The 19,260-nt window shown below is 43.4% G+C and overlaps 1 protein-coding gene across 1 annotated transcript in view; it reads right to left on the reverse strand.

Annotated features, from left to right (window-relative positions):
* Nucleotides 1-19,260, reverse strand: part of RHEB (Ras homolog, mTORC1 binding) — a 123,108-nt gene that overhangs the window by 52,620 nt on the left and 51,228 nt on the right. Inside the window, exon 3 of the mRNA XM_029588427.1 lies at nucleotides 13,061-13,128. Within this exon, the coding sequence (XP_029444287.1) occupies nucleotides 13,061-13,128 (68 nt within the window). The remainder of the gene's footprint in view (nucleotides 1-13,060; nucleotides 13,129-19,260) is intronic.

Below are 19,260 nucleotides of genomic sequence, written 5' to 3' on the forward strand. Positions count from 1 at the left end.
GCTTAAGGATGGATTCCAATCGTCTGTCCTGAGTGTCCTTCAATGCAGCCCCTCCATCAACAGGAATCGTTCGCCTTGAGGAGACAGACCATAGCATCCACTTTCGGGAATTCTAGTGTCCTCATCTGCTAGGAAACAGATACTGAACAGCTGAGGTTACTACAGGGTTATATCTAGAGTGACATCAGCTTTGAAATCTGACTCCATCTCCCATCTGTTAGCAAAAGAGCACAATATCCATTGGTCCTGAGGCCATCTGGCTACATGCTAGGGAATATTCCTAGTAGCAGTAACCTCAGCCAGAAGAGTCAAAACTTCAGGCTTTAGTTCATTATCCTTATATGCAATTCTTCCACAACCGAGAGGGGGGGGGGGGGGGGTGTCTATCAATATCATGCACGCAAAAATTGTACATCCAACCTGGATGCTTTTTTTTTTTTTTTTTTTATGTGTGCACATCCCCTCTCTTGGGCTCTTGATGTAATACTCAAATGAGCTGGCACGCTAAAAGGTATGCGCAATGGATAGATTGTGTGTCCAGGAGAAGTGGCTGGGCGCAGGTGAGGAAAGCAGACTCTCCTAGCATCCATTTTCCTAACCTGTGCATAGACAAATTAAGCTTCCCTTTTCCTAACCTGACCGCTGTCAAGACTCATGCTGTAGCTTTTTGTGATTCCTCTTGCTTAGTATCACAACAATATTAAGGAGGAGGAACCATGGAAAAGCTGGGGGGGGGTTTTTGGTTTTTTTTTTTTTGCTTTTCTGAGCCTGGCTTGAGGCACTTTAAAACAAACACCAGCTCTGGGTTGGCAATTTGAGGGTTAAAATGTGCATGCTGGGCGCTTTTATTATTAATTTTTTTTTTACACACACCCCCACAGGTGGGTACTAGCTAATAGCCTATCAACATAGCATTTGCATGTGATGAGCACTATTAGTTATACGCTGGTATGGACGTGTGTTTTGGATGCGCTAATCCTGATATTGCCCTGGGCATATGTCTAGCATGTCCAAAACGCATGTTTTGCAATGCATTGAGCTCAGCACCCAATATTGCATTGACCCCTAGGAATGGGGCTTAACACCCATCTGAAGTTTCTACTAAAAGGTATCAACTTTACAGATTAATCAAGCCATTATGCTACGTACTCTTTCTTGAGGTCGCACACACTCGAAGACAAGAAAGCTCTTCATACCTTAGACTGTAAAAGGGCCTTGGCTTCCTACAAGAGAAGAACTCAGCCACAGTCAGGCTTCGCAGCTATTCGTCTTACTAGCCAGTTAGATAATGTGTGTTTGGCCACTGCTATGCCTAATCTGTTAGGAAAGGCAAACTGCATCGCTCACTCTTCAAGGCTAGAAGGGCTTCAAATTACAAAAAGAGCCATACCACTTGAAGACATCTACAACATAGTAATTGGTGCACATCTGTGTCCCATTACTGTCTGGACAATCTCTCAAATGACAGTAAATTCAGACAAGTAGTTTTGCATGGCCTGTTCGCCCAGAAGTCTACTCTCCATGGTGGGGTTTGGGTTGCTTATTCAGTAAATGCTCTGCGGCAACCCTCAGCTTGGGATTCCCCACACGTAATGGCAAATTCAGCCCTGCTTATCAACAGAAAGAGCAAGTATGCTTACTGTAAATAGTGTTTTCTATAAATAGCAGGATGAATTAGGCAAGTTAAATACCTACCACTTCCCTGGAAATTCAACTACCTAGCAAGAATTAAGCTCTCCAATCAACTGAAAGGGTTCACGAGGCAATGACCTTCAGTAGATCAAAAGCTTTATAGATAAAGGTCCATTTCGTGCTGCTAGATGACATCACCCGCATTTAATGGCTAATTCAGCCCTTCTTATTGATGGCAAAAATATGAACATAGTCCAGTTACCTCTGAGTTTTAAGGTCTTCACAATCAGTTTTAGATAATACAGATCTTTCCTCCCCAATGAAGAGAGAAGGCATCTGATGTTAGTCTTCCTTCAGATCCTCCCTGAAAGAGCAGCTTAGGACATTCCTCCTGGTTTAGAAAAGTTGTGAAGAGATTTCTTGGGTACTTCTTTCTTGAAAGATATCTTGCTCATCACATCCTGACCTAGGGATCACTGTGTGTGTGTGGAGGGGTAGACTGGGGTCCAGGATCTGACAACTCTGCAGGGATATTTTTTTTTCTGCACCGGGTATGTGGCTCTTAAGATCATCCCATACAAGATCACCAGTTCAATATCCTGACAATTTCTCCACTACAGGAGACATGAATCTGTAACAGACAGAAACATGAATACCTGGCTGCCTGTATTCTAACAATATTGTTGGCCATCTGATCTCAAAAGGCATTTAAAGCATTTATTACAGTTCATAGTTCTATGAAGCTGATGTGAAACAGCTTTCCTTGTACAGACTCTTGGTGTGAAGCCCTTGAATATGAGCTCCCCTGCCCAAGCTAGAGGTATCTGTTGTGAAAACAATTTGGAAGGGAAATCCTTTGGCCAGATTGCAATAGGAGAGCCACCATTACAGGGTATCTGCATTGTCCTGTGACACACTATTAAGACTTTAAAGGTCCACTGCACTCATATGTGGATATATGCCATGGGGATAACATGAACCGTTGGATACCATACATCCCGAGCATGTTCCAGGCTGATGTCAGATTCCAAAGGACTCCAGACACTGGATATTAAATTGGTGATCCTGTTTGTGGGAGAATAGCTTTCACCTATACCTAGCAGAGATGATCAACTCCACAGCAGGTCTGGTTTAGGAGATCCACAATAAAATATGCATGATATAGTTTTGCATACAATGGGGGCAGTTCTCATGCAAATTCATTGTGGATATCCTGAAAACCAGGCCTGTTTGTAGCTCTTGAGGACTAGAGTTAGTGTTTATAGGGCAGGGGTGGCCACCTAGTTATGAGTTGAAATTGAATTTGTGGTAATTTATGATGTATCCCCACTGTCTGGATTGTGGTGTAAATGGATTTGTTCTCCCCTACCCAAGATATGCGCTTGACCAGACAATCATCAGGTAGGAAAACACATGAATTCTCCTGTTTGCTGCGATGACTGTCAGATGTTTTATAAACAAACACACAAAGGGCCAGGTGTTAGACCAAAGGGCAGTACATGATACTGAAGTTGTGTTTCCCTACTAAGAATCTGAGATACATACCAGTCACAGAGGTCTTCTTCAAAATAAGAGCACAGCCAGGTCCATTTGGCCAAAAAAAAAAAAAAAGGGTGCTCAGGAAATTCTTGAACTTTCCTTTCATCAGAAATTTGTTCACGGTCCTAAGGTATGGTATAGAATCAGTTTTCTTGGGTATTAGAAAATATTTGGAAGTAAAATCCCCACCTACTTTCCTGCAGAAGTACAAATTCAGTTTCTTTGGTCTAAGAAAAAGAGCACCATATTCAGTATTTCCTGCTGTGAAAGGGAAGTAAATCACCCCCTTGAGTAGTTTGGAGGGATTTAAAAAAAAAAAAAAAAAAAAAAAAAAAAATCTAAAAGCCATTTTATAATCTGGAGAGCTCATTACCAGGAACCAATGGTTTACATAAAAAGCCTCAGGCTTCCCCCTTATAGGTAGGTCATCCAGCACAGAGACTGGTATACTAGCAAAGCCCTCTGGGTCCAGTCAAAAATTCATCCCTAGTTTTTACCAAGTTGCCATTTAGGGCTAGCAGCTTCTGTAGTTGTGAGGATGAGGCCTTGAGCTCCGATACCAACATAAGAGAGGAGGAAGACATCTTTTTGGAGGGGGAAAAATCTGCCTTTGTCTACTCAAAACACCTTTACAGTGGTGGACAAACCAAACATGGCAGAAGACTGCATGGAACAGTGTTCCTTTATTATGTTCACTGCCTCCTTGATCATCTCTGAACAGATTTTCTCTGCTGCAAGGCACGTCAGCAATCTATCCCACACATCAGACAAATAGTGAAAATGAAACCTTGAGTTTCACAACAACCTCACGAGGCTGAGGTACAGCAAATAGACAATTAGCATATAAATGAGGCATTTGGAGCTGGTCCAGCTCCAAGGCATGGATTGCATGATCTTCCTCTTTACTCTACATAGACATACAAATCTGCAAAGTTGCTCTGATTTCAGTCCTGTATAGCAAGAGGCAAAGAAAGTGCATTGAGTATGCCTGAGCTGTGACATTAGCATGAGCTAAAGGGCAAGAAGTTCCATCTAGAACCGAGTGTATCCACAGATCACATGCATTGATCAAAATCCTCACCTCTGTCCAAGTCCTCTTGTCAGGTCCTGAAAATTTGATGTAGATAGGACCACTAAAGAACTCTTCTTTACCCTCCTACCATTCTATCCCTTTCTTTTACATTTTTAAGGGTTAGTACCAAAAGCATCTTAAGTGTGCCAGATATTTTGTTAACAAGGTATTTATCAGGTGACAACTGACCCTTTAAATCAGTAGGAGACATTCCACCTCTAAAAATGTCTCAATAGCTTTCAGATGCAATTAGTTTTTTTTGAAAAATGCCACTAGGCCAAATCTAATAGCTTTATTATATCTTTGGATCTGACATTTGGTTTGCAGAACTGGCAATTGTTTCTTCCACCACTGGCGTTCTAATTACTGAAGCTACTGCTTATGCAAACGTAGCACTGAGTCTTACCATGGCGCATTATAGTTGAAGTATGTCAAATGTTGTAAGCAGTTAAGTGTAGATAACTGTACGTATTTATCCTTTCTGAAGGAAAAAGGCATATGGAAGTTGCGCCAGTATTCTGGCGTTAGGCCTCAAAGATTAGTGCTGGGACCACAATGACTTAGGCCTGCTCTGGTACATTACCAGATTTTCTTTCCTTAAATCAACGGGTGCACAAAGTATCAAGTTATCACACTTTGTGGGTTCAGTGTGTGATTCCAGGCTGTTAGTGACCAGAAATAGTGGATTTGTGGTTTATAGTTTTCTACTGCTGCTGCTGCTACTACTACAACTTAACACAAGAGGACAAGCTGAGGAAGGGGAGGTAGGGTAAGCACTAGTGGCATGGGATAGGTTTACCATCTTGTCAATTGAATGATGAATATGAGCATGTTTCCTTAACCGTACTGTCCTGTATTGAGGTTGGAGGCTGTAAAAGCATTGCAAGGAATGACTAGTGATTGCTCTATATAAAGGGAAATTGTGGCCTGGCCAGGTTACTGCCAGTATTTTGTACAGATGCAACCCCATATGCTTTTTCCTTCAGAAAGTAGGATAAATACATACAATTGTCTAGATTTCAAATGCAGACAATTGCTTATAATAATTCACATACTCCAATCATAATGCAACATGGTACGGCTCAGTTTTCTTCAGACTGACCTGAACCTGTAAAAACAGAGTTGCTTACCTGTAGCAGGTACTCAAAGAGGACAGCAGGATGATAGTCCTCACACATGGGTGACATCAGATGGAGCCCTGACGTGGAAAGCTTATGTCAGTTTCTAGAAATTTGACTAGGCACAGTGAACACACCCAGCATGTCCTATACCATATGTCCACATAGGGGTTTCCTCTCCAGTCTTGTAACAGAATTAAAATAAAAAAAGGAGAAACCCAACTCCGTGGGGGGGGTAGGAGGGTTTCGTGAGGACTATCATGCTGTCCTCTGAGAACACCTGTTACAGATCAGCAACTCTGCTTTCTCAGAGGACAAGCTGGATGGTAGTCCACACAAATGGATGAATCCCTAGCTACAGGCTGTGCCCCAACACAAAAAAAAGGGGGACCAGATGCCTAACCAGGTGCAAATGGGCACAACAGCAGTGCTGCTGGTAACAGAGGGAGAGACAGCCTGAACCCAAACAACGGGCCCCAAGCAGGAGAGTTGGTTCTATAAATCAAACAGGTTCTGAAGGACAGACTGGGCAAACCTGTTATGTTGACCATCCCTATCCAGATGGTAGTGAGATGCAAATGAGTGGAGAGAACTCCACGTTGCAGGCCTGCAGATCTGACGGGAACTGCTCGCAAGTGGGCCACGGATGTTGCCATGGCTGACAGAATGAGCCTTGACATGACCCCCAAGATATAGTCCCACCTGGGCACAACAGAAGGAGAGGCAGTCTGTTGGCAACAGCAACTCCCAACCTATTCCTATCAAAAGAAATAAAAAGTTGGGTGGACTGTCTATGGGCTTCTGTGCATGCCAGTCAAAAGGCTCTCTTGTAGTCTGAACTGTACAGGGCTTGTTCGCCTTGGTGTGAATGGGGCCCTAGGAAAGACTGTTGGCAGGACGATCGACTGGTTAAGATGGAAATCTGTCACCACGTTAGGCAGGAACTTAGGGTGCATACACAAGACCACCTTATCATCATCATAGAACTTAGTATAAAGGTGGATAAGTCACTAAGGCCTGGAGCTCGCCGACTGTGCACTGAAGTGACCACCACTAAATCATGACCTTCCAGGTCAGGTAATTCAGGTCACAGGAGTGCAGCAGCTCAAAAGGAGCTTTCATCAGCTGAGTTAATACCAGGTTGAGGTCCCAAGACACAGCGGGAGGCCTTAGAGGATGCTTCAACTGAAGTAGGCCCTGCATAAATGCATACAAGTGTCAGCTGTAAAGAGATGGGTTTATCCATTTACACCTTGGTGGGATGCATCAATTGCATGGAGATGAACTCTAATGGAGTTGGTTTTCAAGCCAACCTCCGATAGGTGTAGAAGTTAATCAAGCAGTTTTTGTGTGGGGCAGGAGAATAGATCTAGGGCCTTCTGCTCACACCACAGAGAAAACATCCTCCAAGTCAGTCCATAGGACTTTCTAGTAGAAGGCTTTCTGGAAGCTAACAGGACCAGACACACCTTTAGAATCATCGAGTGGCTGCAGGATTAATCTCTCAACATCAGGTTGTAATTAACAAGGCCTGGAGGATGGGATGCCACAGCTTGCCTTGCTCGTGTAATGAGATCTGGGGGAAGTCCCCAGATTGATTGATTTGCAGAAGGACAACTCCCAAAATAGTGGAAACTAAATCTGTCTCTGCCAATGAGGGGCTATGAAGATCAGTCCCTCTGTTCTCGCAAAGCTTCAAGAGAGATTCTTTGTAACTAGAAAATCAGAGGACATGCATACAGAAGATCCTTGCCCCAATGTCTGGCAAAGACGTCTGGTTCTGGTTTGCTGTCCAGCCTGTTCAGGGAGCAGAACAGTCACCTTCCTGTTGCAGGGAGATACGAACAAGCCCATATCAAGACTTCCCCAAAGGCAAAAGATGCAGTTCGCTACCCCTGATCCAGAGACCACTCGTGGTGTCTGAAGGCATGACTCAGTCTATCTGCTATCACAATCTCTGTTCCAGCCAGAAACATTGCCCGCCCCCGAGTACCATCCTGTAGGACAGGCCCCAGAAACCTGATCTGGACCGCTTCCCGGCACAGAAGGTACAACCCTGGCCTCCCTGCTTGTTGACATATCACACAGTAACTCAGTTATCTGTATCAGGCCAATTTTGATGGACAGCCAATCTCTGAAAGCCCAGAGTGTACCTAATCGCCTGGAGCTTCAGGAATTTTGATTTGACACTATGCTTCCTGGGTGGACGATAAGCCCTGGGTGTGAAGCCCTTCTACATGAACTCCCACCCCAAGGTGGATGTATCCATGGTTAGGCCCAATATGGGTAGGGGGATTTTGGAAAGATATTCCCTGCTCCAAATTCGAGAGAGCCTGCCACCAGGACAAAGTCCCGGAGAGGCGGTGTTGCGAGCCCAGATGTTCTATGTGGCCTGGTGCCACTGCGACATAAGGGTCCACTGGGCTCTGCGCACGTGTAAGCATGCCAAAGGAGTGACGCGGACAGTTGCAGCCATCTGGCCTAACAGCCTCAACATGTATTAAGCTGAAACCTGCTGGCTCTAGTGAATCACCAATATAGACGCCATGGTGACTGCACCGGATCACGGCAGGAAGGTTTTTGCCTGAGCCATGTCTAGCAGGGCTCCTATGCAGTCCAATCGTGACTGGCTGAGATGGGACTTTGGGTTGTTGACGATGAACCCTAGAGACTCCCTCACCCAAATGGTCAAGTACAAAGACCGATCGGCCCCTGCTTGAGATGTGCTCTTGACCAGCCAATCATCCCAGTCTGCAGAAGTGCGCCCCCCACCACGGCCAGACATTTTGTAAAGACACGTGGGGCCAACACTAGCCCAAACAGCAACACTCTGTACTGGAAGTACTGTTTTCTCACCACAAATCTGAGATACACTTATATCGAACTTCCCGGGTCACAGGAAGTAAGTGTCTTTTAAATCAAAGGGGCATAGCCAGTCCCCTTTTTGTAGGAGGGGAATCAGTGTGCCCAGGGAAATAAAAAAAAAATTTTTATTTTTTTTTTTGAGAAATCTGTTCAAGGCCCTTAAGTCTAGGATGGGATGGAGTCCCCCTGTTCTCTCTGGAGTCAGGGAAATCAGGAAGTACCAGGAGAAGAATCCCTGCCCTCTTGCCCTGGTGGGACAGGCTCAACTGCTCTGGCTGTTAAGAGGGCGGAGAGCTCCCAAAATAGTACATCTTGATGTGCTATTAGCCCTCAAAACTGGCACGTGGGGGCAATCTGGTAGGACACGCAATACCTTTAATTGGTACCCTTGATGGACTATGGACAAGACCCATTGGTCTGAGGTTATACTGGACTACCGATCCACAAAGAACCATAGGCTGTCCCCGACCATGGTGTCTGGTGTCTTAAATACAGGTGGCTGGCTTAAACTCCCTACAATTCAGTCAAAACTCCATTCCAGAATTTGGTTGGGAAGCCTGGGATGGCCCCAAGAGCTCACTCTCTGAATGGGAGCTGGTGATAGAAAGACATCTGACTCTGCCTTGGGGTCCTCCTGGCTAAGGAGGGTGGGTCTAAAGTGCTGGCGGAGAGCTGTTTGAGGGTCTCATGGTGATCCTGCAATTGGGCTACTGCGTCCTTCACTTTCTCTCTTAAGAGATTCTCTCCTGTGCATGGCAGGTCAGTGAGTCTTCTTTACCTCTGGTCAGAGATCACAGGCCTGCAGCCATGCCATTCTGCAGAGACTCTCGCTATCTTGAAAACATTGTAGGTTGATTAAACCTCATGTTTTCCCCACACTCCAGGCCCTGATGCGATAAGAAAGGGTCTTGCTGATGTTGAGGCAGTCGTCTTGCTCCTGTTTCCAGAGATTGTGAATATTGGTTCATGTAAAGTTTGTAAGAGGCAATGCGGGTAATGAGCATGGCCCTTTGGAACACCTTCCTACCAAGAGCGCTCATCGCTCTATGATCTTTGCCCGGGGGCGCCAAGGCATGGATCCAAGAGCACTTGTCTTTGAGTGGATTCAACCACTACAGATTAGTGTCAGAGCTGACTTCTTGAATCCGGTGACCTGTTGGACCAGGTAAACTCCATCTGCCTTCCTGTAAACGGGAGGTACTGTGAGGGGGTGCTCCCAGATCCTCAGCAGCAATTCCCTAAAGATCACCACAATCTCTTTAGTAGCCTTCACGAACTGGAGGTCTTCCAGCATATTATGCCTGGCATCCTCCTCAGTCATTAACTGAAAAGGGATGGCCTCTGCCATCACCCATACAAAACCTGCCATGGTCAGGTCTTCTGGAGGAGACCGTTCTGAAGGGAGACCCTCTGAGTATTCTGCAGAGTCATCCCCCGGGGGTCATACAGGGCCTCATCCTCACTGTAGTCTACAAGGTATGGGGGCCCTGGATGCTTGGGCTTTGTCCAGAGGGATGGTGCTGGCCCTGGCAAAGCTGGACAGGGTCTGCAGGCCTCTATCTCTGCTGGCCTCGATGGAGCTTCCTCCTCCGCATAGGAACAGGTCACAAGCACCAAATCGGTAGGGTAAAGCATTGATGCCCTCCTGGGAACTGGCACCAACTAGGTTGGTAACACCTATAAGCATGCTGAGCAATCCCAGCAGCAGTTCTGGCAGGGTGAGTGCCGACATCTGTGCCGCCAGTTCGATGCCCTGCAATGGCCAATGGACCACCATCTGGACTCTGCGCTCCAGCTTCTCCTTGAAAGTTGTCCATGACAAAACAGACTGGGAGGCAGGAGGGGTTGCCAAATCTTCTGAGCATGGAGGTGGATCGGCGACTGGCACCAGCACTGGTGGAGACAGTCGCAGACCTCTGGCATCAATAGAGGATGGGTACTCCTTGGTATGGGGTTGTTTTGGGGGCATATCAGCATGAGCAGATACCTTCCCGAGCCCGCAATGTGCATTGAGGGCGACTGGTGCCAATGCTTCCTTGGTTTCCCTTGGTGCTCAGCCCGGTCTTTCCCCGTTGCTGAGGTAGATTACGAACCAGATGTCTTCTATTTGGAAGAGACTGACAAGGACCGGTCTCCAGCACCCCTATCCACCAAAGAACAGACAGCCTCGCTGATACCTCTGACTTCCTGGACCCGAAAATCTCCATCTTGAGCCGAACAGAACGTCCCTTTGGGGGGGGGGGGGGGGGGGGGGAGGGTAATCTGGGCGTACATGCGGAAACCTTGCACATCTTACAATGCCCCCGGGCAGATGACACCTCGTGGGGTCCATAATAAACATGGTCCTCAGCCACTGGGGGGGGGGGGGGGGGCACCAACAGAAACCACAGCCAGCCATGACTAATAAAAGCAAAAGGAGAAACGAGAGATGGTAACTGGATGGTCGATGCCGGCGGGCACAGAGGCACCACCACCACAGTGTGAATGAGAGAGTGAGAGAGGGTGAGTTAGTGAGTGAAGAAGATTAAATAAGATTCACCGAACCATTGAAAAACCTGACTGGGGAAACTAGAGGTAACCACAATTGAATTTACATGAGAACATGAACAGGACAGTGGAAAACGTTTTCAAAGACAATTTGAACTTGCGTCTTCTCTCTTGAATCTAAGAGGTGAAAGCTCCACAGGAAAAAAAAAAAAAAAAAGGACTAAGAGGGACCCTGCGTGGACTAGGGCATACTGGACATGCCCAGTATACTCAGTCAAAGTTCCAGAAATTTTGACATAAGTTTTCCCGTGCCAGGCTCCATCCGATAATGTCACCCATGTGTGAGGACTACCATCCTGCTTGATCTAGAACATATGCATCCCCAAGCTTCAACAGATGCACCACCACGGTAACAGTATTGTCAGCAGAAAAGACCAAAATGGTCCATCCAGTCTGTCCAGCAAGTTTCTTATGGTAGTAATTGCTGCTCCATGGTGGCTACTCCCATGCCTTATGCTAAGATTAGTAATACGTATAATCAAAACCAAGCAACTGTCAAACCAATAAAGTTACTGCTAGCAACATTTTTACATGGTGAGCAGCCTTCCTGATAATTCAAACAATGGTGCTTGAATGTGCTTTGCTTTTAGACTTGGTTGTAGAGGCAGTCCTGTGCTTTATCCTTAATGTCAGTGTAGCAGTACCCCAGGACTGCAAAGTTTGGGCCTCGTGGTGGGACATTTTGTAAAGACTCCTGGGGCTGACCCCAATCCAAACAGCTGCACTGGAGTTAACAGTCCCCTAGTACAGACCTGAGACAGTTGCTGGTCCAGGAACTGCATGGAGGATGAGCGCTCTGCTCCACAGGAACTCTACAGGGTATTCATGGTCACAGCCAGAATTCTCGCTCCCAGCTTCTTAGTCTTCTCTAAGTTTTCATCATTGCAACTGCTCGATACCAGAACAAAAGAATCTGAATTCTTGGCCTTAACTTGGTCAGAAAGTCAGACAATCTGTCCCCTAAGGTCTTTTCCAATGCTCAATGTCCTCGATGCACCACCTGTGTCCCTCAGTGCCAATGCACCAGATTAAAAGGTGCCTGAAGTGCTTCTCCATTAACTTAAGCCACGATCAGTACTCCTTAGAGGTAATTGTCGTACATTGATGACACTCTGGGATGTCATGCAATATTCCACCCCCTGGGATAGGACATCTTGGGGGTCCATAACAGACATAACCTTGTCACTCAGAGAATCACTCAAAGCAGTCTGTAGACTTATTTATGTTCGACCGAAAAATTGAGACAAAATCAAACTATGACCACTGGAGGTTGATGCCCCTTGGCACAGTGAATGGTCCACTGACCAGGTATGACACGAACAAAAACTTATCCAAGGATACTAACAATACACAGTCCTACAGTCTTCCTTGCTTGTTCATGAGCAAAATCCCTAGGAAAAAAATGGAGTCAAGATCTGCAAACGGGCTCCACGGGAAAGAGACAGAGGGGGCCCAGTGTGTATATGTTGTATACCAGCCTACATACGCCCAGTAGGGCACAGAGTTCTAAAACTGACACAGAAGTTCTGAGCCGGGGTCCACCGAATGTTGTCACCCCATTTATTTATTTAAAAGATTTTATATACCATCGTTCGTAATTACATCACAATGGTGTACAAAATTTGCATCTAAAAATGACAGTGCTATCTAAAATAATATAATAAAATACAATAAAATCAACATTTTTAAACAGCTAACTAGTACAATTTGTGAGGACTACTATCCTGCTTATCCTCAGAAATAAAATTCTACCATGGTGGCTCACAAAGAATCCTGGACAGGGTGTGGCAAGTGACAGCCACACATCAAATTAGCAGCAAAACCAAGAAGGGGAAGACAGAAGAAAGGACCTTTCCTAACCTCACACCCCCCCAAACCAAAGAATTTAAACTACAGATCTTTTATAGGTTAAAGCTAGTAAAAATAAATAAAAGTTTAAATATCACTGCTTGCCAGAAAACATTTGTATTAAATTTGGTCTAGTGAGGGCAAGTGTGTGTGTGTGTGTGTGTGGGGGGGGTGGAGGGGGGAGGGAGACAGGCGGCAGCAAACAATTGCATGAATAGAAAAGGGGGACCAGCTTGAAATTCCTGCTCACTACTGCTCTGGCAGACCCAAGACCTGCGCTCTGGCGAAAGGCTAACCATACAACAATTTTGGTGTGTATTGCTTAGGATGGCTTCTACATGGTGCAGGGTATTACCAAGGCCAACTTATGAGTGCTGAAATATGATCAGTGGAAAGAAATAGGACTTTAATGGAGGGACATAATACAATGACCACTTACTTGCCCAGCTGTATCTACCAGTTGAAGATGATAATCTTGCCCATTTACAGAGATCAATTTAGTAAAAGCTGAAAAAGAAAAACATGAGATTTTTCTTAAGTTTAGATCTACTGTGCTCTCACCAACATGTTAGTATAATAGTAATCAAATATAGTAGCGACCTTAAATTCAGTTTTTATTTTTTCAGGGGTTTTTTTAAATGTCAAACACAAACTGGAGAAAATCAGTGGAAAAATGTGACTCATTTCTGGGTAGTAATTAGAGTTTATTTTGTTGGACAAAGGCCAAGAAAATAAAATGTGAAAGTAGATTCTCACACTCAGCAGCATTCCTCTCTACCCCTATCGCCTGCCTCACATGTCCCTTTCTCTCCCCACAGCCCTGAGAATTGCTCTCTTCCCTCCCCCATTACAAACAGTATTCTTCCTAGTGTGGCTTCCAGCTTCTCCTTTCTCCTTCCCCAGCATGCTTACTGAGGTTCCCATGCTCTACAGCACTGCACTTTTGCTTTAGTGTGGAGCCAGGGAGTGCTGTGGTGAGTGTGGCCAACTTCAAATACTGCCTTGGTGACACCAAGCAACAGGCACTTTGGCTGCCTAGGTGGGACTTTAAACACCAAATCAGCAGCAATGGAGGACCAGGGCTCTCACTGGTTGGGTGGCAGGACTTTAAACACTGCAGGTGCTTTGGTCCACACTGGCTTGCTGGAGGCCTCAAGACAGTGCAGCTGCTGTTTAATCAGCCTAAAATGACAGTGAAAATTGGTTTCACTTTTGGAAAAATTCTGGTATTTATGGGTGAAGACAGACACTAAATAAGCCAAACAGTAGGTCAAAGGACTCTGGAAAGGCATCTTTTTCCCCTCTCACTCCTGAAGTCTTCAAGCTCAATTAGGATCAGCGTTGGGATCTGGTGACCCGAGTTACCCTCTCCCCATCCTATATGTATCCTTCCCAAATTACTTTAGTCCAGTTATTGCAAAGAGCCTTCAGCCAATGGTGATGCACCAAGAACCTTACACATCTACATCCTAAACCCAACCACTATTACAACTGTATCATGACAGACTTCCTCCTCCCCAGTGATTGCTACCTCTACAGCAATCCCAGCAAATCTGGGATGAAGCCAGCCCCTGAGGGAAGTAATTCTTAACACAATGAAGTTTCTATATGCTTAGCTAAAAACTAAGCTGCAATGGACTACTTTTTTTTTTTTTTTACATTAAAAAATGCACAAGTCAACACTTTAGCTGCTACTGAACACTTGATAAACTATTGTTCCTATTACATCTACAATTGTGGTAAAACTGAGATGACCATTAAATTGCTAATGAATAGTTCTTAGATCAGGAAAGCAATCTATAAAAAGGTGATAAAAGAAAACTTATTTTGTATCATGTACCCACTAAAGTGGTTGGGACCCCCACCCACACACTGTTTCAAGAGCCACACCAGAATTATAATTTATAAGGAGTTTATATTATGGACGGCCTCTGGTCATACCTTGACAACAAATTGGACTTTATGAAAAACACACAAAAAAAGATCTCACCTCTACTGATATACACAAACCCACCTATGTTATATTTAATACAGAGCAACTCTGAAGGATAGAGTTTATTTTATTTAAAAAAAAGAAAAAAAAAAAAGGTGTATATACAGCATGATCAGTAAATTCAGAACTAGTTACATATGGAAAACAAAAGAAACAAAACCTTCAGGATATTAAGAACGGTAATATCCATCCCCATCTTTGTAATACTGAAGATCACTGACCTATAACTAGCTTGCAACACCCCCAGAACATGTGCAACATCTCTTCTGCCAAGATTGAGAGGTTCGTGTGCCAGACATTGGTGTCTTGTATTCTTTATGTACTTAAGATGTCAAGTAAATTTTAATGGCACAGCACATGGTGTAATACAGCTATTTTCCCAGATTTTGTCACCAGTATCTTTTTTTCAATTTGATAGTTTAGGGTACATTAAATAAAGAAAAAATGTTTACTTGTTTACAAGTTTTCCCCACAGAGCAGGAGAAATCAGTTGCACAAGTCAGGCAACATGGCACAGACAGAACAAGCTCTTTCAGAGCTCAAAAACTGATTTTACTAAGCACAGTCAGTGGTTCCTGTGCAGTCATTATGGTGCAAATCTCCAAGTCTTTACAGCAAGCTAATTTTCAAACCTACAAGGCAGAAGGACAGGACTGTGTGTGGCAGATTTGTTCATCTAAGAACACCAGTCACAAATAAGCTACTTTGCTTTATCTGTGGACAAGCATAACAGTAATAAGTTATACAAGTAGGGGTGGTCCCATGAAGAGCACTGCATGAAAATATGGCTAAAATATTAACAATCCTCTTTACCTTAGAGTACTGTTTCTAATTTTTCTTTTGCAATTTTGTGTTTCCTTTCTAGCTGGAGGAGAATAGATTTTGTCTCACATTTCTTCCAAAGACACAGAAAATGATTCCTCTTCTTAAAACCACTGTTTCCCAAAATAGAATCGGAGTATCTTTATGTTGTCTATTATCTATGAAATTTGCCCATTTTTTAACACAACACACTTGAAAATCAATATCTTCCCTTAAATAACTTGGAATTTCCAGAGCCTCTCTCTCCCCTCCCAGACATCTTAAAGCCCAACCAGATTAGAGAATGATCAGATATAATTGGGAGTCCAACCTCTGCTTTTAATACTTTTGTAGAAAGAAATTTTGGGAAACTAAAATGTAATCAATCCTCGACAGAGATGCATGGGCTCTAGAAACGTGTATTTAACCTCAGGGTTTGAAATTCTCCATACATCGCATACATTCAATTCTTTACAGAGATAAGCAATCCCGTTCCCTTTAGACATCCTTAATTGCTTGACCTAAGGTGACTTGGCTAGTTTTGGATCATGTACACGTTTGTAATCTCTAGTCATAAAGTACCTTGTAAATTAACAAGTAGATTAACTAAAATTTGTAAAAAACCCCACATATTTGTTGGGGGGCATACCTCCTTTGAATTTTCTCAATAATAATGAATCTGCCATCTATATCATGGAACTCGTGTAACAGCTGAAAATGAATATTTGTGTGCAAAAGTATCGCTACCCCTGTTTTTTTTCCCCTTTCGCTGGCGAAAAATAGCTTAACCCATTCCCTAACTAGTTTCTTACTTTGTCTCAGAAAGATGTGTTTCTTGCAAACAGGCTATAGAAACTTTGTGCCTATTCAGAGTTTATGGAACCTTCTTCCTCTTTATTGGAGAGCCTAGACCATTAACATTTCAGGCGATAAGAAAGAATTAGCCATTTACTATAAAAGAAAGGCTAGTAACTAAGATAAAACAGCAATATGGAGGTGTACGGCTTCCAGTCATGCCCCACAACCCAGAATAAAATATAACTCCACCCAGTCAATTTCCCAGCAATCTTTTTTTTTTTTTTAAGCGATGAGAGTTAAACAGAAGCAATCCAGTATTCTAACAATTTGAACTACTCCCTTTTCCTTCCTTCCTTTAAATCCTTCTCAAATCCACCTCCCCTTCCACCCATTTATCCCTCATCCTTTGTCTAACCACTTGTAATTACTGTGTACGGGTGCCATCCTCCTGTCTCCAGCCAAATACCAGCCCAGTTATTTCAACAAGAAAATACAATAGCATGGTAAAAAAAAAAGTTTCAGCGCCCTAGGTATTCCCTACTACCCTTAAATCTGCTGTGATGGCCCCAGGATAAGAAACTGGCAGCACATTTCATACTTTAAGACTCAAACAGTACAGTGTATCCCCATGACTTTCAGTATGATTGGTGTCAAATTATCAAATTTGTCCCTGTAAAGCCAGTAGGACCTCAGTACCACTAGTGTTTGTATTTGTAGGATCTCTCTCTTGGGGGAGGAAGGGCTGAGAGGCTCGCTTACCATGATTGTTGAATTTAAGTTTTCAAAAACCTTAGTGGGGAGACTGTATGGGCCCATACCCAGATTCTTTTCACGTACCTAGCAAAACCCCTAGATTTGCATGTTGACACCTTTTTATTTGGACCAAAATAATAAGAAATGCTGCTGTACATGAGCCTTTGAGACCAAATATGTCTTTCTTCAGCCACCACAAGGGCTTGTATTACCTTATTTGATGAAAGGACCAGTGTAATTAAATTCATGTTTAACAAACATTCTCTGGCTCATTGTGTGAGTCATTTCAGTCTTTCCTAGGGTTAAAACCCATTAAACATGGAGTACGACAGTTTGAACAAAACTCAAGCATGCCAATTATCAAACATTTACATAAATAAAATCATGAATATAAAACAGCAGTACAGTACAAGAAGAGAGATGCTTCTCTAGGGCTAAGCACCTTTGGTCATGGAACGCCACAAACAAGTCTGTTTTCAGGATATCCAAAATGAATATGCGTGAGGTATATTTGTGGAGTGGATGAGTAGCCTAGTGGTTAGAGCAACAGTTCAAATCCCACTACTGATTCTTGCGACCTTGGTCAAGTCACTTCACCCTCCACTGTAATCTACTTTGAAGTGCCTTAAAATCAATACAAATTTGCATACACTGCCTCTATTGTATATGCAAATATATCTCAGGTATATTCATCGTGAATATCCTGAAAAGGCCTGTTTATGGCTTTTGAGGACTGTAGTTGCCTCCCCCTGTGCTACAGCGTAATACAGAAACTCCTGTACAAGCTTGCAAATTAATAATTTTACATTTCTACAAAGGAAGAGGTTGTCCTCTCTCATGCATCACAAAGTTTGTAATCCAAACTTCAATACCTTTAAATCTAATTTCCTGTAAATTCAAACACAAACTCACAAAGAGTTGATTTCAACTCCCACAAGCAGATTTTCCACATTGAATATAGCAAACCAAAATTGAAATTCCTCTGGTGGGAAAATGGGGATCTTTCCCCCATTGGTTCCATGACCATCAGTATAAGCCAATGTTCTCTCAAAAGGGGCTAAAGCATTTGAAATACTTGCACCTAGTATAGCATCTCTTATGAGTCATGATCAAACTTAAGTGCTTGAGGGGTCCATTATTCATTAAGTGCAGAGTCCAACCCCTAGACTTTTGCTTCTTCACTTTCTCTCCTGCCTACACAGAACACAAAGCCATGGGAGAGGATTCAAAATTTAATAACTGATTTTAAATGGAATCTGGCTGCCTGTACCCTCTTAAAGTAGCATTCCTTATACTCTCAATGTTTAATGGAAGCCAACACATTAACCCCCTATAGCTACATAATCCTGATTAAACTTTTGTGCCCTTGTTTCTCAGAATTTTATTCAATGCTACTGAGAATAACCGAGGATCCATTTGGAATACGGCCCGCTGAATAACTCCAGCTTTTCCAGTTTGTAGACCTGCTTCATCGTATCACATGTTGCAAAATACTCTTGTATAAACCACAAGGCAACTAAGATTATTACAAATGCACTGTGTAGAGAAGTCACACACATCTCTGGGCTGACCAAGAAAAAAGGGAACATGCTAAAATTAAAAAAGTAGGGGAAAAAAAAAAGTTCACAGCAGTACCAAAACCTTTCTGGTGGGAACAGGGGACAGATCTTAGCAATATTTATCTAGGAGGGACTGCTGCTTTAAATTACTAATGCAACTAATTTATGATTATCCAAATTTCCCATGGACCAAAACTCTTCATGTACCATGTGAAGTTATTTAACTGGCATACTATTCGTACTTTTCCCACAGTCTTAAGTCAGAAACCTAAAGTTCCCTTCCTTTTTCCACCCTATAGTTTTCTGATTGGCCTTGACATTATTTACAAAAGCATAAAAAGGTCCTGAGTAGGTGATAAAACTCCCAGGCAACAGTCAAAGAAATGCATAAACCCCCCCCCCCCAGTCAAATTCTAAAAATATGTTATTTGACAGACCTGAATAGGTGTAAATTTCCATTGGACTTGAGTTGTGTAACCAAAGTAAAATGTAACAAACCCAGATGAAAAAGTTCAGTAAGTGGCAGGAATACTCTTAACAGAAGGAAAATAAAGTTGACATTAAAATGTTTGTTTTGGTTTTTTACAATGCTCTATGGGAGGGCAATGGATACAATATTACACAACACAAAGGAAATACTCCCAAACTGCAGCATATATTCACCACCTTACCCAACAGATGGTATCACAGTGTCTGGCAAGAGGAGGGATGGGAGAAGGTATGGAAATTATAATG

This window comes from Rhinatrema bivittatum, chromosome 2, assembly GCF_901001135.1.
Source record: "Rhinatrema bivittatum chromosome 2, aRhiBiv1.1, whole genome shotgun sequence".
In the NCBI taxonomy this organism is placed as follows: domain Eukaryota; kingdom Metazoa; phylum Chordata; class Amphibia; order Gymnophiona; family Rhinatrematidae; genus Rhinatrema; species Rhinatrema bivittatum.